Source organism: Physeter macrocephalus, unplaced genomic scaffold (assembly GCF_002837175.3).
Source record: "Physeter macrocephalus isolate SW-GA unplaced genomic scaffold, ASM283717v5 random_1693, whole genome shotgun sequence".
NCBI classification, from domain to species: domain Eukaryota; kingdom Metazoa; phylum Chordata; class Mammalia; order Artiodactyla; family Physeteridae; genus Physeter; species Physeter macrocephalus.
Window position 1 is genome coordinate 1,471 of NW_021146632.1, and position 23,530 is coordinate 25,000.

The following is a 23,530-nucleotide window of genomic DNA, read 5'->3' on the forward strand; positions in this document are numbered from 1 at the left end:
AGCTTTTGATTTAAAGCGAGAGACTTACAACACTTAGAGGACATTTGAACACTTAGAGGACACTGTAGGGTTATTAATTGGCCTAATTTCAATATTGTTGTGTCTCAGGGAATAAGGAGGCCCAAGGAGAGGGGGAGAGATACAGGGGAACGCCCTGTCTATGGAGCAGTAGAGCACACACAACATTTGTCGCTTAAGTTGGAAGTCTTATATGGGCACGGTTCATGGGGCCTCAAAAAAGTTACAATAGTAACATCCAAGGTCACTGATCACAGATCACCATGACAAATACACTAATGAAGGAAAAGTTTGAAATATCGTGAGAATTACCAAAATGTGACACAAAGACACGAAGTGAGCAAATGCTATTGGGAAAGTGGCACTGATAGACTTGCTTGAGGCACAGTTGCCACCAACCTTCAATCTGTAAAAAAGCACAATATCTGTGAAGTGCAACAAAGGGAAGCACAATAAAATGAGGTGTGCCTACGGCTATACGCTGTACAGTCACAGGGATCCAGAGAGTAGCTGAGTGACTCCTATGCACCAGGCAAAGGAGAAAATACCCTCCTTGAAACAGGAGCCCCAACTCTCAACTTCTCCTAGAGGCGCAAAGGGTTTGGACCTCACATCTAGGGCCCCAGCTGTTAAGATTCCCACCGGAGGGCCTGGCTCCCAAATCATCGAGCTCTGAAAACCAACAGGGCTTGTGTCCATGAGACCCATAAGACTATAGCAAACAAAGAAGCAATTCTTAACAGACGCACAAGCACTCACCATGGCTATCCCCCCAGAGCTTAGCGGGGGCTACTCTTCATTGCCGTGGCTTCTCTTGTTGCGGAGCACGGGCTGTAGTCTAGGTGAACAGGCTTCCGTAGTTATGGCACGTGGGCTCAGTAGTTGTGGCTTGCGTACTTAGTTGCTCCTCGGCACGTGGGATCTTCCCGGACCAGGGGTCGAACCCGTGTCCCCTGCATTGGCAGGCGGATTCTTAACCACTGCGCCAGCAGGGAAGTCCCTGTGTCAGTAATCTTTTGATTCATAAGAGAAAATAAGATTTCCACAATAAACCACTGTTCCCTCCTTTGGCCTCCTAAATTAGAAGAATAAAACCACCATTTTGCCCAGGGAAATATAATAATAATTTACCCTTGTGTAGTACTTGGTTACAAAGCACTTTCAAATACACCATCACATTTTGAGCCGCATTACAACTTTTTGCAATAGCTTTAGATGACACGCAAGGTAGGAGGAGGGAGAGTGACCTGCCAGGAGTCGTCGAGTTGATCGTCACCAGATCAATAGTGCTTACTGGCGTCACCCTGCATTTTGAAAAACGGAGACATGCAGGTTAATGCCGGCTGTCCCAGGGTGGCGAACTTAAATGCTAACAGGCGCCAGACTAGTAACGTAAACAAGCCAAGCAGGCTGGATTAAACTCACGGGCCTCTCAACGTTCTGAGTATAAAGGTACAGTACACTTTTCGTCTAACTTTCCTATTTCAACAAAGAGAACAACAGCAGGAAAGCACATCAAAACACTAGCCTGCAAGAACAGTTATACACAGACCGGGATGGAGTCTGTGCCAGGCCAGGGTGTGCATAGCTTGTCAATGCCACACGGCTGTGTCACTCAGGTCAATTGTTACCAGGCAGAGATGAGGGACCCATGTCACCACATCTCCCCAACTGATTTTTTAAGGTTTGAGTAGCTTGAAATCCACGTGTTTATGTTAAATATCCTTATTTTTAAAGGTCAAGAACTAACTTAAAAAAATTTAAACATCTTATCCGTAGGTGGAATTGTGTCTGCAGACTCTGTGTTCCATGACTTTGAACCTTATTTCTGCTAAGTCTGAATTTCTTATAATCAATTAAAAGAAGGCAAATAGAGAGATTCAGTAAACATTTATAAAGTACCTACTATGCACCATGCACAGTACTCGGTATTTTGGATACAGCATTAAACATAGACCAGCCTCTGATCTCATGAGGTTTATATAATCTAGTGACATAGAAAAACATCTTAACAAGTAATTAAAATATTTACGTGGGCTTCCCTGGTGGCGCAGCGGTTGAGAGTCCGCCTGCCGATGCAGGGGACACGGGTTCGTGCCCCGGTCCGGGAGGATCCCACGTGCCGCGGAGCGGCTGGGCCCGTGAGCCATATCCAGGCAAGGATGGCACGAAGGGCGCTTTAGACAGAGGGACAAGATATGCAGAGTTCTAGAGATGAAAGAGAACGGCATACTCAGAGAAACGAGGGAAGCTCAGTCTGACTGTTGTATAACTGTTGGTGGCAGTGGCCATAGTAGGCAGCGGTCAGCAAATAAAGTCTTATGAGTCAGGTTACGGAGGTTAGAGTTAAGGGCAGTGAGAAGGCATTCAAGGATTTTAATGAGATTGACAACATCAGATTGATGTTTTGGAAAGATCACCAGCTGTAATAGGAAGAACAGGAGGGAATCGTAATAGGTCGTGCTTTTAGGAAGCAAACTCTGAGACCCTTGAGGTTTGAGTGCAGGTACGGGAGGCGCTTGAGGTACTAGCACCGTGCAGGGTGAAGGCAAAGGGAGGGGCTGAGCTGCGGTACAGCTGCAGCAGGGGCCTCAGCCAGTCCTGTAAGGAGCTCTGGGGCTAGGATGGTCCTTCAGATTTGCTCTGCATCAAGGGGGGCAGGAGGGCAGGAGTTTACACCCCCTCACATAGACCAGTCTTTGGCTGTGAGCTCCCCGGACCCAGGAGGGAGCAGGACCCTGGGGGAAGAAGCCGCTTGCTTCAGCTGAGGGAAGTTCCTGGATAGAGACTTAGCAGAGAGCTGTCTGTTGCCAACATAGCCGGCGGCCGGGGAAGTAGTGGCTCCGGCCAGTTTCACAGCACTCACTACAGTCCGCCCCTTGCACTGCTGAGACAATGAGGAAGAGACCACGGAGGTTTACAAGAGGGAGGTAGGCGGGGTGAACTACAGCTCACCCCACTGCAGCTGGTCTGCGGGTCGTGACTGTTTCGCCCTCACCCTCAGCCAAGCACCTCTAGGTTATCCCTGATGGGTCCAAACCCCCGGTTACCAGCCTTTCTAAAGCCGTGACTGCTGAGCATGACCATTTGCTCTCCAGACGGGCAGGGGAGCACCGAGGGATGCCACAGTGAATCGCCTGGGTGCCCACCGAATTCCAGCGCCCTCCGTTCCATAGCTGCAGCCCTACCCCGCCCCAATGGTCACTTCTCCCTGCCAGAAAGGTGACTCCTTTCCTCGGCTGCCAGCCTCTGGGTAAACACGTAAGGTGACCAGATGGCAGCCGTAGCTTGAAGTTTAATAGAATTCTTGGTGTGTTCCCTGGTAGAAGCATTTTCCCTGTGGAAACCAGAGCCTCTGTATCTGTAAGGCTCCAAGTTGCCCAGGTAGAGCACAGATTCCCAGGTGGGTCACTGAGAGTAATAATAAGCGGGGCTCACATTCCTACTCCCAGCGCTTGATTCCTCAACCGTCGTATTCTACCTATTGGAGACACGGTATCGTACTGTGGTATTTTATTTAGGGTGTAAATCTCATCTTGAAGAATAGCACCTCAGGGTGGGACGGAGACACAAGAGGGAGAAGATATGGGGATATATGTATACATATAGCTGATTCACTTTGTTATACAGCAGCAACTAAGACACCATTGTAAAGCAATTAGACTCCAATAATGTTAAAAAATAATAATAATAAGATTTTTAAAAATAAAAATAAAAGAATAGCACCTCATCTCCACTTACTGCTGGAGGTGTAGGAGCTCCAGCTGCATCTTGAAAGGCAGGCCGATCACTAGTTCAGATCGGCAGCTTCTGGGTGATATGATGTGTGACAGGACCAGTGTGCACCATGCACGTGCCCTCTGTGACACGCCCTTTGCTAGAAAGTGGGTTTCTTTGGTCCAGTGTGATGTTATACAAGATCCCATAAGCCTTCAGATGGTGGTTCTGTCTGAGGCTCTGTTGTCAAGAAAGGCAAACCCATACCTAGAATAGGAGTCAATTCCTGTCAAGATGGAATTTTTACCTCTGCCTGTAAAAATATAATCAACTTGACATCAGCAGGCAGATCGTGCTCCTTGAAGGATGTGCCATACTAGGGACTTAATGTTGCTGGCAGGTTGGACATTGGCAGTGGCAGTAGCTACCTCAGACTTGGCAAGTGAAAGCCTAAGCTATAGGATCCAAGCAGAGCTGCCATCTTGCAGCTCCATTCAGGAGTCCATTGACAAGCACTGGTGTGTCTGGCTGATGTCAGCTGGCTGGATCATTCTACTTACTAGTTGAAGGCCGCTTTCTGTGGCAGATGCTCTCCTGTGGGCATTCATATGTTGTATATTTCCTGCCCACTCTCGCAATTCTACCCACGTGCCTTTTATGCAGATCTCCTTGTCTTCTTTGTCCTCAGTCTTCCAGATTTTCTCCTTCCATGCCCTTAACTAACCTGTGAAGACATTTGCCGCTGCCTGTGAGTTTATATATATTCTTAGATCAGGACCCTTTTCCTCCCCCACACAGTGTGTGGTCAGGTGCTTTGCCCAAAGCTCTGTCCATTGAGAGGGTTTCTTCCCATCACTCTCTTCTAACCCTAAGAAAGGGTTATAGTACAGCAACCATCCGTTGCTGGCTTGCACTCACAAGCCGCTATGGTCTTAATGAATATGTCCCCCTCAAATTCATATGTTGAAACCCTAATCCCCAAAGATGATGGTATTAGGAACTGGGGCCTTTGGGAGTACTTACGTCATGAGGGCAGAGAGCTCATGCACGGGATTAGCGCCGGATACAAGAGACCCCACAAAGACCCCTCGCCCCTTCCACCATGTGAGGACACAGCGAGAAGACACCAGCTGTGAACCAGGAAGGGTGCTCTCAGCAGAATGTGACCAGGCTGATGCCTTGATCTTGGACTTCCCAGCCTCTGGAACTGTGAGAAATAATTTTCGGTTGTCCATAAGCCACCCAGTCTGTGGTGTTTTGTTAGAGCAGCCCAAACAAAGACACATGCTAAGCAAACCCAATTGTGGACCAAGCTTGGACCATAAAAGCAGCTTCCTCTGCACCCCTGTGACGACAGCCACCATGGGGCCAGGGTTGCGAGCCAGGGGAGAGGCACTGGTGGCCCGGTAGTGGCTGATGGATAACTTGGGGGTCTGACCCACTGCTCGTGCAGGTGACTCGTCCACTGTGGTCCCGCTTGGCCTCATCCTGGATGCGCCACCTCCTCTCGTGAAGGGTTACTGCGGACGCTCCAGCTCCGTGGGGCTCAGGAGCACGCTGGGCGCTTTTTCCAAACAGTGCCGCTCAGAACCCTAGACGTTGCCATTGTGATTCTCTTACTGGCTTGCAATAAACTCCATGCGACATCTTTTCTCACCACGCACACCTTGAATACCATGGGGTCTGCCTATGTGTATGGCCCCAGAGACAGCACTGCTTGCACTGGAGCCAGCCCAGGGCACGGCCCTTCGCAGCCCTGACACCACTCAAAGCTTCCAGGGCTCGTGTCCCACAGGGGGAGCAGATATGGCCCGGGGCTGCTGCTCGGGACAGGCTATGACCTCCTCCACTTCCAGGCAAGCTTCTCAAATTCTTACAGCGTTTTTCCTCACCTGCCCCACTGGGCCAGCAAGGTCTACAAACAATGGAAAAAGAATGTATGTGAAGTATTTTATGCCTTGTAAAGTACCACAAAATGGTACAACTTTGAGGTTTGGGTATTTTTAAGGCTGAATGCTAAAAATGTCAGGCACTAGAGAGAGAGAAAATGAAAGACAACATTGAAAAACAAATGGAGGCACACTTCAGCATGTGGAGACAGACTCACACTCTCACACACACACTCACATACACACACACTCACATACACACACACACATACACACACACATACACACACACATTCACACACAGTCACACACACACTCACATACACACACACTCACACACAGTCACACTCAATACACACACACTCACACACACGCCTTAAAATTGTATAGCACAGGCTTAAATTGACTAAATGGAAAGTGGTCCTTCTTTTTGTTAATTATATTTTAACTGAAATATTTGCTAATGCAATAAAGAGGATGCTGCTTTAATATAGTTCTATATGCAGATTCCCATGCTTTTCAAAATACTGAATTTAAACCTTGGCTTTCATTAGAATTTTTTCAAGGTGCTGGAAGAATTTCTAACAAGTATATGAATTAAGAAAACTCAAATTGGGGGAGGGTCAGACAAATTGGAAAATTATTTTTTCTCTATTTTTGGGAAGCTATTGCACCACACATTCACACAGTCACACACACACTCAATACACACACACACTCACATACACACACTCACACTCTCACATACACACACATCACACAGACACACACTCAATACACACACACACTCACATACACACACTCACACTCTCACATACACACACATCACACAGACACACACTCAATACACACACACACTCACATACACACACTCACACTCACAATACACACACACTCACATACACTCACACACACTCACACTCTCACACACACACTCACACGCTCACATACACACTCACATACACACACAAACACATTCACACAGTCACACTCACTCACACAAACACACACACACTCACTCTCTCACACAGTCACACACACCCTCACTCATTCACACATCGAACTCTTACCTCGCAGGCGCAGGGCTCCGCCTCCCCGACAGCCCCTCCTGTCCTCCAGCAGTTCTCGTCTCCTCCGGGGCCATCAGTGGAGAGAGAGCAAAACTGGGCTGCCCGCAGCACTGCCTGGGCCTTCAGCCTCTCTCCCTCGGGGGTTTCTAGACGCCTCCCCAGCCCCAGGAGTTCCGCCCAGCCTGGTGTCCACGCTGAAGGACACGATGTCCCCGGTCCCAGCCGGAGCTCAGCCCTTCTCGCAGACACCAGGCCAGAGTCCCCACCTCGGCTGCCTCCCCACGTGGGGAGCTCACGTGGACATGGGGCTGCCCCGAGCCCTCTGGATCCACGCGGGTTTAGGAGTCCCGGCCGGCTCTCTAGAGGAGGCCTGAATGCACAGCCCTCACCTGAACCCGCTTGTCCAGACCCTGCGCCCCAGACTCAGGAGCAGCTGTTGGAACAACGCCGTCACGCGGAAAGTATTTTTACAGAAACTTGTTACCACACACATATACCCCCCCCACACACACACCACACAATGTATTCAACACACATATATCGCATACACACACGTGGTGTATCTGCACGTGTATACTCAGCACACACAGACCACACACCCATGCCACATACACACCCCACCCCACATAAACACCACACACACAACACATACGTACATCACACACCGAACACACACACCTCACATACACACCACAGATACCCACTCACCACAGACGCACACACACCACAAACTGTTTCATCTCCGCCCGAAGAAGACATGCCCTGGAGATGCCCTGCATCTCCTCCTCGAGCAGGAAGAGGGGAAATACCTGCAGAGCTCCTCTCAGCCACCAGATGGCGCTAAACCCCTAGGGGAAATCATATATTTTTCAAGAAATGGTGGCCAGAAGTGAAGTGACCTGGGGAAAAAGGAGTGTTCGCTGCTTTCAGTTGTCAGCAGGGGCAGGAGAATCAAGACAGGCGCAGCATTTCTGAGTGAAGGGCAGACTCGACAAACTAAGAGCTGGGTCCTGCCTTCAATGAATCCTTTATTCACTGATTGATTTAAAATGGGGGGGGGATATATGTATTTCTATATTGTCATCCGCAGGACAGGAGGGCTTGTAGACCAGTTGTGGGGAAAATAATTCATCTGCTCTCCCTGATCACCTCTTATCAAATGAAGCAGTTGCCAAACACATGCATGAAGGGTCAGCACATTTTAATTTATTGCTGTTGCTTCCCAAGTTTACCTTTAATTTCTTTCAGCAAGAACTAAGTGTACATCTCTTATCTGATCATCCGTATCCTATGAGGGATCCATGGTCAGGCAAAACGGTTTTGAAGTCAGACTGATCTGGTGTTGAAAATGAGTCTCAGCCGTGACTAGCTGTAATGGTTGATTTTTTGTGTCAGCTTTGGTTAAGCTATGTTGCACGGTTTTTTTGTCAAACACTAGTCTCCGTGCTGCTGGGATGGTATTCTGTAGATGTGCTCAACATCTACCATCAGTTAGCTGACTTTAAGTAAAGGAGATGACCTGTAATGTAGGTGGGCCTCATCTAATCACTTGAAGGCCTTCAGAGCAAAGACTGAGATTTCCCAGATGAGAAGGAATTCAGCCTCATGACTGTGACATAGACACTCCACCTGTGTCTCCAGCCTGCCTGACAGATTTTGAACTTGCCGATTCCCACAATCCCACGAGCCAATTCCTTAAAGTAAATCCACATATTTTATGCATACGTATATATCCTACTGGTTCTGTGTCTCTAGAGAACCCTAACTGATACATGAACTGTGGTCATCATTAAGTGAATTATGTAACCTCTCCAAGCCATGCTTTCCTCACCTGTAATATGATGTTGTAAATTCAAAAGGGTTTCATGAACAATGCATGCACTACGCCTAGTGTGGAGCCTGACAAGCCACAGTGGTTCTTTCCTCATCCATCCTCATTCCGGCTCACACACACCCCGCAGGATCACATCAGGCTGCAGAGATTCGACGTACACATTCAAGACAACCTGTGCTAGAGCACACACACGATTCCTTGTATCTGTGTTGACTGCAGTGTGTGCAGATGTCCTACTTCTCACAGGGTGGTCCACAGACCAGCTGCTTGGCCATCACCCAGGAACATGTCAAGACCTACTGATCCAGAAACTGGGAGGAGACTGTTGGCGAGCTTGGGGGTGGGGGGGGGAGATCTACAGCAATTTGTGTTTGAACAAGGCCTCCAGGTGCTACTAATGCACACCACAGCCTAAGAACCACTGTTCTGCTAACTTGTAAGCGCTACAAGGCAGGGATTTTTTCGTTTGTTGTTTGTTTATCATCTCCTTTGTTTACATATCCCTAGTACCTAGAACAGTGCCTGGCACATCACAGGCATCCAACACATATTTGCTGAATGAAGGGATTTCTGTGCCGGCTCTAGCGAAGAATAATAGTCAGCTTTGTACCAGAATATCTACACTTTACACAAAGGACAAGCTTGTTCTCTGCTCTGGCTTCCTCTGTGCGTTAGTGATGCTTCCACACTCAAAATCCTTTCCACATTGATAATTTTAGTCATTACTGACCTGAGCAAGCCATGAACTAGCGATCTCCATCATCCAGAATACAACTTAGCTTATCGTCCTCGCTCAGGTGCAGATTTTTCCCATTTGTCAATGTGTGATAATAGCTGAACACAAAGAACTTTAGAATTCCCATTAAATGATACCTGTTAATAATCTTTTTTAAACATCTTTATTGGAGTATAATTGCTTTACAATGGTGTGTTAGTTTCTGCTTTATAACAAAGTGAATCAGCTATACATATACATATATCCCCATATCTCCCTCTTGCATCTCCCTCCCTCCCACCACCCTCCGTATCCCACCCCTCTAGGGGGTCACAAAGCACCGAGCTGATCTCCCTGTGCTATGCGGCTGCTTCCCACTAGCTATCTATTTTACGTTTGGTAGTGTTTATATGTCCTATTAATAATCTTAATATTTATGTTGTCCCATTTCCCCATCAATCTTAAAATATGCTATCCTTCCTCTCTGCGAAGCAGTCAAGGTCCCGTGGGGCAGGGCTATATAAGGTCTAAGTGGCGATCCAAGTGGTGCTTGGTACCCATTGCACTAAGAACAGAAATCACCACTGTCACTGCCATCATCGAGAATGTTCTTCCAAACTGAATTTGAGAGCGTGGCCCGGGAAGTTGGGAACTTAGTGCAGAGTGCAGCCCAGCAGCCCAACCCAGCCCCCAGCCAGACGCTCCGTTACATCCTAGCACTTCAGTGTTTTCTTTCTAAATACACATAGAGATAAAGATATACAGAGTAGTTATTTCTTGTATATGTTTATTATATAAATTAATACTATATAAATACATATACTCCCCCGAAAAGAGAGAGTAATAACAGTTCCAAGAATCTTCGGGCCTGAAAGGGGGATGCGGTGTTCCGATTCACCAGCAGGGGGCGCGCTGCTCACAAGCAGAGGTCTTGGACCAGAACGCCTGACCGTGCTGTGACTCGGGGGAAGTTGGGACCCGCTACGTTCTGTGGAGGTGGGAGTTTTCAGTAAAGATGTGGCAAGTGAGTGCTGTCTGGGCGTGCAATTTTGATGAGAAAGGTGAACACTTCAAAGTCGGCATTCACCTGAAAGCATTCACAATCTGAATTAAGCCAGCTGTTTTCAGGGATTCATGGTAATCTGATCCTTTTTGGAAAATAGATTTAAATTGACTTTTAGAATTAGGATATACTTGTCTGATTATTGACTAAACAGATGTCCCAAATAAGTTTCCTAAAGCAGGAAAGATGACATGAATGCTAACAGTCTCTCAAGTTGTTCTAACTTGCGTACGTATTAACAGGGTCTCCTAGGCACAAATTTTAAAACCTCTGCGAGGGCACTTTTCTTTGATTTACCTGTGTTTTTTAAAGGAGACGTCAGCAGTCTTTTCGGTTTATACAAACTCCGGCAGTCTGATAGTCTCATCTCTATAAATACGAGGTGAGGACAATGATGGCAAGATAATGGTTCTGATCAAAGAAAGCACGAAGTTGGCATTCGCGGCGCACCAGGCTGTTTGCTAAGCTCGTGCAGGCTTATATTCGTGACTCGCGACCACGCTTGTGAGGCGTGGACTGTGTTCATCACACTTGCAGATGAGAAGAGGCTGAGGCTCGGTGTCTGTCCACGGTTACCCAGCAAGTACAGAAGGATGCTGGCATTTAAACCCAGGCACTGATGGCTCCAAAGGCCTGCTCTGAACCACTTCCCAGGACACAGACACCTCTAAGTGTTCACTTAACAATGATCACCTTATAAACAAAAGCCGTGGTCCCTTCTTGAGCCACAGACTGTCTGTCATGCCAATACTCGACCTCGCTGAGGCAAGTTGGAAGGTATATAGGAGACTGTAGGAAATTGCTATTTTTAGCCATCAAGTATGTAAGAAGAGAGACTTGTCCCATTCCACCCTCCCCCCACCCCCCACTCGCACTCACACGCCGTTCCTCCTCACGACGGGTGAACAGAAAGCAGGCACAAAAGTCTGTACAGTTAACCTAACTGTCACACTGCCCTGTATGAGCCACAGTTAATCACATGTAGGACGATGACTCTGAGTGACAGCCAAGCCTTCACCTCCTGCAGCACAATGACAAGTCACTGCTTTACAGCTTAACGACTAAAGGCATAAGAGAGGGTGAGTTTATCCAACTAAACATGCTTTTCAGGCTCAAGTGAGATGGCTCCCAAGCCTCCCTGCGCCCCCCACAAGCCCCCAGGGCGTTTTTAAGGATTCACATTTCTGGACCCCGTTCCAGACCTACTGAATCCAAATCTCCAGGTTGCAAGCGCAAGCAAAGGTGTGCGTGTGTTTTCTAAACCCCTAGGTGATCCTGCAGCAGTGGGCATCCGGCCTCTGTTCGCGATCATTCCAGAAGGATTTGAATACCAGTATCAAGGATACTCATAAAAGATGCTAAGCAGAGATCTCAGCGGAAGAGACTTGATGACAGCCCTTTTCCCTAGGAGTTGATAGTCGAAGGTCTAACACAGTCATCCGGGCACATGAGGATGATCCAGAGCTGTGTTTCTTGGTTCCCCACGTCAGTTAGGCCAGCAGCAGTAGAGGAGGGTCTCTGGCTGTCCTTCCACGTGGATCCAAGTGGGTGACGCGGAAGAAACGAGAATAATGTTGATGCGGACGGAGGCCTCCTGAGAGGTTTGGGGCGCTCTCCGTGGCTCTGTTCTGCCAAGGAGGAGGGAAGCCCACAGTGTTAGGGTGGGCTTCAGAGATGAAAAGGACAGAGAAAAGGCATCGGCTTTGGCAACTGTGGCCTCACTCGTGTCCTTTCTGAGAACAGTTTCAGCAGGTCAGGCAGAAGTGAGATCCAGCCACACGGCAGTGGGTCAAAGAGCGGGCGAGTGGTGGAGAGTGAGGGCGGCATCGGCTGCACAGAGGAAGCAGAGATTTCCCGCCCCTCGGCCTCAGGGTGTGGAACCACTCTGTGACAGTGCTATGGCCTTCCAGCCTTAGTCCGCTCTGTGACATGTGACATCATCGTGAAAGAAACTGTAGCACCAAAAGCACGGGGTGTGAAATCAGGGAGCCCAGGGGTTATACACTGATTCTCTGCTGCTCAGTGTCTGTGGCCGCAGGCAGGTTCTGTTGCTTCTTGAAACTGAGGTTTCTTCCTCTGAAATAGTTGACAACAGCCCTACCTATTAGGAAGGCTACAATCGCTAAATTAAATGATCTACTCCAAGCTCCTGACAGAGAGCACAGCTTTCTAATATAATAGACATGGTCACTGTTACTTCTTTTTTTAAAAAATTTATTTATCGGAGTATCGTTGCTCTACCATGTTGTGTTAGTTGCTGCTGTACGATGAAGTGAATCAGCTGTATGTGTACTTATAGCCCCTCCCTCTTGGACCTCTCTCCCCTGCCCCATCCCTTTCCACACCTGGATCCTGATCCTTAGCTCCAGGGTCCTGGACCAGCCTGCTTCCCCTCCCTCTACAGCGGCTCACTGCAAACCTATTACAGCTTTGTAGCTGTCACGGCACGATTCTTAGACACAGCTCTGTGTCTTCTTCATGGAATCAATGGGAAAACCAGCAAGGGGACAAGAGAGCCGGTTCCATGAGCATGTGAGGAACAGGATGCCATGCCATTTTATTTATTGGTTTACTTTTTTAAAAATTAAACTACAGGGCTTCCCTGGTGGCGCAGTGGTTGAGAGTCCGCCTGCCGATGCAGGGGATACGGGTTCGTGCCCCGGTCCGGGAGGATCCCACATGCCGCGGAGCGGCTGGGCCCGTGAGCCGTGGCCGCTGAGCCTGCGTGTCCGGAGCCTGTGCTCCGCAACGGGAGAGACCACGGCGGTGAGAGGCCTGTGTACCGCAAAAAAAAAAATAAATAAATAAATAAAAGTTGGATTCGTATCTGGGGTGAAGGATCCACTCACCAGATTCCACATCTGATCTAGGTCCCTCTCTGCACTGTGGATGATTGCTCTACTTACTGACACAGTCGTTTCTTTTGTTTTTTGGCTGCGTTGGGTCTTCATTGCTGCGCGCGGGCTTTCTCTAGTTGGCGGCGAGCAGGGGCTGCTCTTCGTTTGCAGTGCGTGTGCCCCTCATTGCAGTGGCTTCTCTTGTTGCGGAGCACGGGCTCTGGGCGCATGGGCTTCAGTAGTTGCAGCACGTGGGCTCAGTAGTTATGTCACCTGGGCTTAGTTGCTCCGCGGCATGTGGGATCTTCCCGGACCAGGGCTTGAGCCCATGTCTCCTGCATTGGCAGGCGGACTCTCAACCATGGAAGCCCTGACACAGTCGTTTCTGAGCACAGTCATCCCAGCACCACTTGTTTTCACTCTCACCATCTAGAAAACCTGCTAAGAGACCATGGTGCTGGGTGGAGAACCCGTGTGTGAGCATCTCTGGCTTGGGTTTCCATCCTTCAGGTTTTCCAAATTTTTGGATTTGATCGGCCCTGGTGCTGTTATACACGAGGTGAGCATCCTGAAACCTGGCACTTGGCCTTTTTACTACTCAGAGGGCTCCTTTGTAAAATAAGTTTGATAGCTGCCTGATTTCTCTAGGTTACTTTGATGGGCCACTGAAATGCTGGAAATCAAAGCGTAAAAAACAATGTGTTGGGCTTCCCTGGTGGCACAGTGGTTGAGAGTCCACCTGCCGATGTGGGGGACGTGGGTTCGTGTCCCAGTCCGGGAAGATCCCACATGCCACGGAGCGGCTGGGCCCGTGAGCCATGGCCGCTGAGCCTGTGTGTCCAGAGCCTGTGCTCTGCAACGGGAGAGGCCACAGCAGTGAGAGGCCCGCGTACTGCAAAACAAACAAACAAACAAACAAACAAACAAACAAAAATGTGTTATAAATTTGTAAAGTATCATCAATGTTATTATTAGAGTAATATCAGAGTATTAGAGCATTTCATGTTATTTGATTTCTTCACTAACTTATATTTTAAGTCATTTTTAGTACTTTCTTAATCTAAAAATAGCTCTGGGAATGTTTTAAGAGTCATTACCAATTAATAAAATGACCCGCACATTCGTATTAATTTTAAAGCATAGTAGAAAAAAAATTAATACCATAGAGGCCAAGAAGGAGGGGTTCTGTTTGGATTAACTTTTTTTTTTTTGTGTGTGTGTGTGTGTGGTACGCGGGCCTCTCACTGTTGTGGCCTCTCCCGTTGCGTAGCACAGACTCCGGACGCGCAGGCTCAGCGGCCATGGCTCATGGGCCCAGCTTCTTTGCGGCATGTGGGATCTTCCCGGACCTGGGCACGAACCCGTATCCCGTATCCCCTGCATCGGCAGGCGGATTCTCAACCACTGCGCCACCAGGGAAGCCCGAATTAACATTTTGAAATATATTTCTAGACCCCAGAGTTCTTGTACTAAATCCCAAAATGTACCAATTCTTTTTCTGCACGTGTCATTCAACACTGAAGTAAGTGAAGAGATTGTAGTGTCTGACCAATTAGACAGGCACAGCATATCTTCGGCCGCTCCTTTGAAATCCCTCCTCCTTTCTGTGGTATATGAGTCAGGGATGATCATTCCTCCGACTTGAATAATGTTAGCAAACATTTCTGAGAGCTTGTTGTAGATCTGGAGGTCATCCTATTATCAGGGAATGTGTGTCAGATATTCGTCCTGAACCTTTAAAGAAATTAACCCACTTGATCCTTGATACCACAATGCGCTAGGCACTTTGACTTCCATCTGAAACGGGAACTTTCAGAGAGTTAAGGAATGTTCCCAAAGCCACCCACCCAGGTGGAGCTGGGATTGGCCTCTGGCTCTTCTATTCCTGCTGCCACTTCCTCTGTCGTATCAGCTTCACCTCCCTGTTCCTGCCCCGTCCTGTCTGTGACCACGTTCCTGTCCAGGTGCAGGAATGAAAGATAATAAGATGTTGAAGAAAGTTTAAAAGCAAAGATTTTGGAGTCACACAGACTCTGCTGCTTATCAGCTTTGGGCAATTGTTTAACATGTCTAATCCTCGATGTAAAATAAATACTAGTACACTCACCTGATGAAGCGTCTAACGAGAAGGTTTTAAGAGTTTGTGTCACCTTGCCTGCATGTTAAGCACCCACTAGATGTTATTTGTTACCATTATTCAAGACACTAAAAAAGAGGAACTCGAACTGCAAAACTGCAGTCTTGTCTTAGCTTGTAAGCACAAGCCAGAAGCCAAGAAACCATGTTGGTGCATGTCCCTGCATGGCCAGGAGCCGTCCACCACTTGTCAAGTGAGTTTACCTTTGAGCTTCTCGCCTGAAGGCACTTCCATCTCTAAGAACGTCCTGTGCAGTGTTTCAAGGGACCCACATTGAAGCCCCCTGCGAAGCTCTGAATTTCAGCCCCTTCTGTCTCATTTACCCAGGCCTACCAAGTTGATGAGAAGACGGCAGAGCAGGCTCGATGGGAGCACGCCTCCAAAGAGACAATCAAGAGGACCGCTAAACCCTGTCCCCGTTGCCGCGTACCGGTGGAAAAACATGGTGAGTCTGGGCTGGGCAAGAAGTGAGGGCATCTCAGGGCGTCGGCTGCGTGGCTGGGACCGTCAGGGGCTCTACGAGGGCTTGCTGGCTGGGGAGTTCAGCGCTGGGACTTGGGCGCCATCTGGCCAGAGTTTGAGTCTCAGCTCTCTCACGTCAAGTTTCTTAGCCTCCTAAGCTGCAAGTTCTCTTCTGTAAAATAGAGCTGATAACAGAAGCTGCCCCGCAGCAGTAGAACCATATGACATGGTGGGTGGCAAATGCCTCCCCGTGCCTGGCATAGAGAAAGCACTCAGGAAACACTAACTGCCCTTATTATTATTTATTATTAACGCTACTAAACACTTTGCACCTGATTTTTAAAAACAAGTGCTAGGGAAACTTTCCAATATTTCCCCCAGAGTGCCCTCCATACCACTCTGGTATCTAGAGATGCTCACCGGGGAAAGGCAGATGCCACCACGTCACATACATCGGGCAGTTCGTTCCCACCGTGTCCCCTCTTGGAGAATAACAACAAGGGAAACAACTGGCTTGTACTGAGCACTTACTAAATGCTGCTTCTAAGTTCCCTTCGAGTATCAGATCATTTAACCCTCACAGACACCACATAAGGAAGCTATTATTATCCCCGTTCGTAACATACATTCAAGCCGTTCAGAATGCCTTGTGTAAAGAAATCTGTTTAACTTGGTGTAACCAGGTGGTTCCCAATTTTTTTCGCCACGAAACTCTCTCTTTCACGTCAGTGATTCCTGTCCCTTTGACCACGGGACACGCTCCGGGCTCTGGTTTCACCATCTGGTTTTCCCGTCTCCCGTCTCCTTGCCCCCTGCCAAGTGGCCCCCTGTACCCGCTGGAGGACACTGAGAGGGAGACCAGCCAGGCTCTGGGGACACGACCATGCTCGTGGCTGTGGTGTTTCGTCCCCCCGTTGACCTCCCCCTGCTCTGATGGCTGCTCTGTGTGATCGTGCGGTCTGGGGGCCATCGCTGTGTAACCCTCCCGGGCTCGGTCGTGTTGCTGCAAGTCAAACTCTAGTCTAGGCATTCCTCTGGGCTGCCCCCTTCCCAGGGTCCCCGCTACCTCGCGTGAGCCGGCGGGGCAGCCGTGCCGTCCATCTTAAAGGCGTCCCAGCCCAGCACCCAGAGTTCGTTCTAAATGTGAAACACGTCGGTACGTGAGCGGTAGGGTCAGCGGCGTGAGCACGGCTGAGAAATAAACGAAGCACAGGGACTGTTTTTGCCACGCTCTCCTCACGGGGCCTTCCCTAGCTGCCCTTATTATTACACATTATTAACACGATTCAACACTTTGCATCTGATTAAAAAAAAAGAAGAAGAAGATGCTAGGGAAACTTCCCAGTCCAGTGTTTCCCCAGACTACTCTGATATCTAGAGATACTCACTGGTTTGTCCGGGCTGAGAGCTGGCCTGCTGTGCGTGAAACCCAGCCCTCGGCCCCAGGGTGGGCCCTGAGGCTCTCTTTCCTCAGCTCCGTCCTTTGTCTTCATGAATACAAACTTGAGACCGCCGACACCTCCCAGAGCGGCAGCCACAGGCCAGGCCCCCAGCCCTGAATCGGTGGTCTCCCGGGTGGGGGGAGGGGCGTGGGATGGGTGGGAAGAGAGTTTATCCACTGAGTCATCGTGACTCCTTGCTGTGCTGGAACGCTCCTGGAAATGCAGCGGGCTGGCCCGCACCTATAAAGAGAAGACAACAACAGACTCAGAGGAAAGAGCTTTCCTATTCCTCACGGACGGACGGAGCAGTGTTGAGAAAGAAGCAAAGGCCTTTCATCAGAGAGGACGTGAGCGCTGATGGGCGTGGGCCGGTGTTCTGTCTCACGGGTGCTTAAAGGATGCAGATCAACTGTAGGAGACCCATTTTGCTATTTTCAAAGGTCAGGAACCCCGGCTCTCTATCCCCTGGGCCCAGAAGAGTACCTGATAAATAAACATTTGTTGAATTTAAAAGGAGCTAGGAAAGGAGATAGACACATAAATAGATAATCTTATAAGACAGACAGAGAAAACAAGCTAGTAAAGGAAGACCTTGGGGTTAAGAGACGGCTTCCTGGTGGAGAGGATGCCTGAGCCGAGAATAAGAGTCAGGGTTATGAGCCAGGCAAGGACGTGGCAGAGAAGCCTTCCAGGCAGCCAGCAGGTGCAGAGGCAGGGAGGGTAAACCATCAGTGCCCGTGTGCGCAAGAAGCCCAGCTCTTTGGAGTTCCTGGACAAGGATGAGGGCCATCTGCTGAAGCGGTGGGTGGGTGGAATGTAGGGCCCAGAATGACATGCGGGGCTTGGACCTGATTCTGTGAGACAGGGAACCGCTCCAGGGTGTGAGGCCAGAAAACGATGTGCTCAGGTCTGCCTTGAGTCAGACCACACCTGCAGCCCCAGAAGGTGGAATTGAAGGAGTCAAGTGATTCCTGACTATAGACATGTTTCCTAATCTGGTTCTTTCTTTGAAATATTGTGATGTACTATACATGGAAAGCTCTGATTTTTCACCTATAGATTTTTGGTGTTAGTGTCTACAACTGCTTTTAATTTTTAACAAAATGCGTGTTCACTTTACAAGAACCAGGAGAGCTTGTTAAAGGTGGATGCCCATTGTACACGCAATTCTGTCTCTTGGAATTCTGATTACTTGCAAAAGGTCCAGGTACATGCGTTCCAGAATATTCTCAGAATCATTAAATCGTGAAAAATTGGAGCATATGCAAGTGTTCTTTAATGGATAGAGGGACAGGCAATCTTTAAAGAATGAGGTCGAGCTAAATATATTAAAAAACAAAAAAATGCGCAGAATATATTGTTGAGGGAAAATGCTTCTTCACAATTCTGTGTAGCGTATGATCATGAAGGACTGAAGGGAAGATTTGTGTTTTCTCAAAATTTTGTTTGACTCGATTCGAGATGAATGACCCGTACTGAGAAAGAGTCAGACAGTAACATCACATCTAGGAGTGTGGGATTAGGCAGGACTGGATTTAGTTTCAGGGAAACCTGATTCTCCCACTGGCTTAGAGGTCACACCTATAGATTTTTAACCTATGAACTGAAAAGCTGAAACTTTCAGCTTGTTAATGATAGTCTCTACTGTTTTAAAGGATATCACTACGACCAAAACAAACTTAGGCTCCATTAGCAAAAAAAGCTAGTCTCATTATCTAGCTCTCTACCTAAATTCATAGCCTGTTTCATATTCAACTGAATCCCAGAAAAGTAGTTCTTCCTTCAGCAAAGCTGTCATGATAATGAGAATTATTTCCATTTTAAATGCAGGCTGAACTTGGCACTCCCTCCTATAACGCCCTTTAATCCCCGGAAGTTCTTCCTTTACTTCCACCTCGAACAGATGAGATTCAGGATCCATTTTCCCTGCAATAAGCGTCTGTTGCCCGTTAAATTTGCCTTCAGGTTGTTCAGGAACTTCTGATCTCTCGTTAAATTTAATGGCAGGGTGGCCGGCCCAGGCCGTGGTGTTGGCTCTGCACAGTTGGGGCTTTTCATGGTTTGAGCATCAGTCAGGAGACAGAATCCTCTAGGAGGGAAGCCAGACTCTCTCCATGCAAATATCCACAAATTAGCATGGCATGGTCAGCAGCTTCTTGCTCGAGTTTACTTTTAAGCTGGCAAGGCTTTTAGAATTGGAGTCCCTGACTCTTCTCCAAAGTATGGGGTCTAGCATATTCCTTCCATATTACACGCCAGGAAGAAAAGAAAGTTAACAACATGAATATCCTCTCTCTTGCTATTTCCTTTCTTCTTATTCCACTGTGCCATTGTGAGTCTAGTTTCTATAATAAAACCTTACTGGTTAAAGCTAGTATTCCAGATCCGTTAAGATTTTGGTATAATAGGAAAACATTCTCAAACTTTCCTTCAGTCTCACTTAATAGTCCATTGAATGTGAATACATTGCTTAAGCATTCTTTATGATATTCCAGAGAAATTTAAGTGATTATACAGTATTACATTATTTATTATATTATTGACATCCTAAGTGCGCAGTGAATAAATATGTGTTGAAAATTACACAATCCTGTAATTGTGTAATGCTCATTGGGAAATAGCAAGAGAAAAGTATCACACGTTTTTCCCTTTATTTTCCACATATTTGAATTTTTAAATGATCTTTAAAGCAAACCAAAAAGAAGTAGAAAACTATGGGATTTTAAATGCCCTTAAGTTGGTCTAAAACAAATGCCTTTAGTTACATATTCATAAATATTTTATATTAGTGCAAGCTCTCATGCCAAGCTTCTAATATAAAAATGAGACAGCACTGAAGCAATTCTTTGGAAAATTTGGCAAGAAAAAATGGCTTAACAAGACAACTGGTAAAATTGAACAATGGAGCACATTCAGTGCCACATGGGATTCAAGGAAAGACATTGCTTTTGCTGGGTTATCTGGGAGAGTCACTCACAAACGGTTCTCTGCATATAACTTCATACAAATAACTCTCTCTTGACTTCACGGCAGACTTGGTGTCTGATCCCCAGAAGCAAATAGGGAACGTATTTAACAAATGGGGGAGGTGGGGAATCCCAAAATAAGGGACTTTTCATCTCATAGTGGAAAGGCCCTGTTCCATGAAAGAAAGAACATTGGAATCACACACATCTTGGTTAAACCTCTGCCTTCACACTTAAAAGCCCTGAGACCTTGAGAAAATTCTGCAACCAGTTAACACCCTTATCTCACAAGGTGCTGGTGAGGAATAAATGACATAACAGATGTAGAGCACCGAGTATTATTCATTAGTTTCTCTCTATCCTCATCTTAAATAAAATTTTGAATAGCATGAAGGAACCTATTCACTATTAAATGCTTTTGGAACAGCTGTCCCAACTCCTGTCTTATGAATTTTTTCAAGCCAAGTAACACTGAAGAAATGATAAAAATTACTCATAGTATATATTGACGTTATTATGTATTAAATTGTTAAATATATTATTGTGTACTTAAAATATTAAATTTACTATATATTTAATTCAGGAATTGACCCCGTCTGTGAAACACAAAGCATTTGTCTTTAAATCCCATCTTAAGAGAAGTCAGTAAACTCAGATTTACAAGTAAAATTTGTCTTTGATGGACGTGTCAACGCTTCGATCTCACTCATTTCTTTTTTTAAAAAATTTTTATTGGAGTATAGTTGATTTACAATGTTGTGTTAGTTTCAGGTGTACAGCAAAGTGAATCAGATATATATCTCCATTCTTTTTCAGATTTTCTTCCCATATAGGTTATTCTCTCATTACTTAACGAATGTCAGAACTTTAGAACTTCCCAGTGGGCTTTCTGGTTTGTTTTCCTCAGTTCAGATTCTGCTCTTGGATCGCTTGCAGTAATTCTGTTAGAAAGCATTTCTGGAACAGAAGGTTGGCGCGGGAGTGTTTCCCGGGTGCTTATTTGTGGCCTCTGTCTGCCCACAGGAGGGTGCATGCACATGAAGTGCCCGCAGCCCCAGTGCCAGCTCGAGTGGTGCTGGAACTGCGGCCGGGAGTGGAACCGCGCCTGCATGGGGGACCACTGGTTCGACGTGTAGCTGGAGCAGCGGCCACGCAGGCGCACTCAGCCGCCATCCCGCTGGGAAACACACAGAGGGTCCTAGTGTCATCTGCTCCTTCTCCTTTCTCTAAACGCACACACACGCGCGCACACACACAGGTCTTTCCAGAATCACAAAAACAGTTATAAGAGAAGCTCCCAGGATCCCTTTCATTGTGCCCCTGAGAGACAGCCAAGCCAACGGTGAGACCATCAGGAAGTATTCACAGGCCTCGGCAATACGCAGACACCAGGGCACAGATGGCAGCGCAATTCACCTTTTGTATGGGTTGTCATTCTGGAGTGAATTCAAGTCAGGCTGGAAAAATACACAGAGATTTCTCAGGTTCAGTTACCTGCCTTTTACCTTCAGCAAATAATGGGAAGAAGCCTTTGGTGAGGCGGGAAGTCGTTCTGAGGAACTGTGGTCAGTGGTTCTCTCTAAGATTGACTGCAATGGATTCTGAGAACGACATTCACAGCTTAAAAAGCGATGCTCTTATTTAAATTTTCAGAGAGCATCTACTCCCAAAGAACACAGGCAATAGTCAAAACCATGTGTGTATCCCCAAGAATTCTATTTTTATGTATTGCATTAATGAAATATCAACTCTGCATGAATCAGCTTGTCAACTAAGTGAGAAATTATGAAACTTAATCTGAACATTGAATGTTCAGTATAGGGAAGAAATCAAAACTTGGTGTACTTTCACTTCATTTAATTATATGCAACTTTAGAAAGAAGTTGTTTTTCTGAAAATATTACAAAATCGAGAATTTGATTTTAAACATTCATTTTGAGCTTGGAGAATAAGCTCATCCATCTGGCTTCACTGTCGATGTAAAATGAATAAGGTGCCTCTAGAGGGGACACTTTTAGAAATGACTTCATAATGATTCTCAGTGTTAACAAACATGCAGGTTATTAAAGCAGAATCTGTAAAGAAGGAGCGTTTCCAGATCATCAAAATGAAATTTTATGCACTTTCTGTCCACCTGGACCATGTTAATTACACTTTTTTGTATCAAAATATTTTATACCAAAATATTTTATTCTGGACCCCTTTCAGATCTGATTCAGATTACAGTTGTCAAAGCAACGGCGTGCAAAGGGAAACTGCCACGGCAACAAAAATGTGCCCAAGAGGATAAAGGCTTCATTGGGGACGATTCGCTGTGGTGTGGAACCAAACTACATTATAAGTGCAATTAACATGGCTCAGGACAGCCCACTCGGGGCTCTGCCCGCCCAACGGCTTATTCAGAGTTCTCTTCTCTAGGATGTAAACTCACACGAGAAAATTTCCTCACGTTAACGTGGCTTGAATTGGATGGTTGATCAAGTTTTCATCCTTCTTTTATTTTTGAGGCATTCACAATACATCAAAAAGAGATGTGTTTACACTGAATGCAGCAAACCTCATCCTCCACAGCACAGCGTGAGACGGAAAAGTCAAACCACTGTCTTTGTTCTCGTCCGCCTTCTCAGGAAGATCGTGCCCATCACTGAGGGTGTAATGACTCTCACTAGAGCACAGGGTTTCTTTTGGAGTTAGAGACCCTGGAAATTATGACATCTGTAGCAGGCCTTGTCTTTGTAGACGCAGCACCAGAAATCCTTGCTGGAGGGAGGGAGGGCAGGACCCCAGCAGACTCCCCCAGGACGTCTACCCCTCTGTCCCTAGCCATCCGTCCAGGGACAGTCCCCACTCTCCGTCTTCCTCAGAGGTCCTGCAGCTGGGAAATGATGTGGGGAGGCAGCCTCGTCAGCGGGAACGGCCTCACGTGGCTTCACTCTGTTGGAAAATCCAGCCTCCCCAGCACGGCCCAGAGGCTGCCACCTCCTGTCAGGAGCCTATGGATGGTACAGAGATGGCGGAGAGCCAGTCTCCCAAGTAAGAAAGAGGCAGGTCACCAGGCTGGAGCCCCACATCCCCACGGCTGGCATCAGGGCTCAGCCTGGAACCCACGCGGGGCCTGCCTGTGAGTCACCGACAGTCCCAGCAGGTAGCAGCTCCGTACGCGGAGCCGGCAGGACAGTCAGATGGTTCCCTGTGTAGGGGCGCACCCAGCATCTCACACCCGCCACAGCTTTGCGGTTTAATGACTTTGCTGTTACTGCCCCCTCCCGCTCTGCGTGGTTTGTGGGGTGTGCCAGGCAGACAAGCTTCGCTCCCGCTCATGCAGGCAGTAGAAGTCCTAGGTCCCTGCCACTTTCCTGGTGGTACCTTCTTTTTTTTTT

The 23,530-nt window shown here is 47.4% G+C and overlaps 1 protein-coding gene across 1 annotated transcript; it reads left to right on the top strand.

The window, feature by feature from the left end:
• Positions 1-13,000: 13,000 nt before the first annotated feature.
• LOC129391937 (E3 ubiquitin-protein ligase parkin-like) lies at positions 13,001-23,524 on the top strand (the record flags this gene model as incomplete). Its single annotated transcript, XM_055083514.1, has 3 exons — positions 13,001-13,072; positions 15,608-15,725; positions 21,174-23,524. Coding segments are annotated over 3 exons (303 nt in total), but the record flags the coding sequence as incomplete, so codon positions are not given.
• Positions 23,525-23,530: the final 6 nt, after the last annotated feature.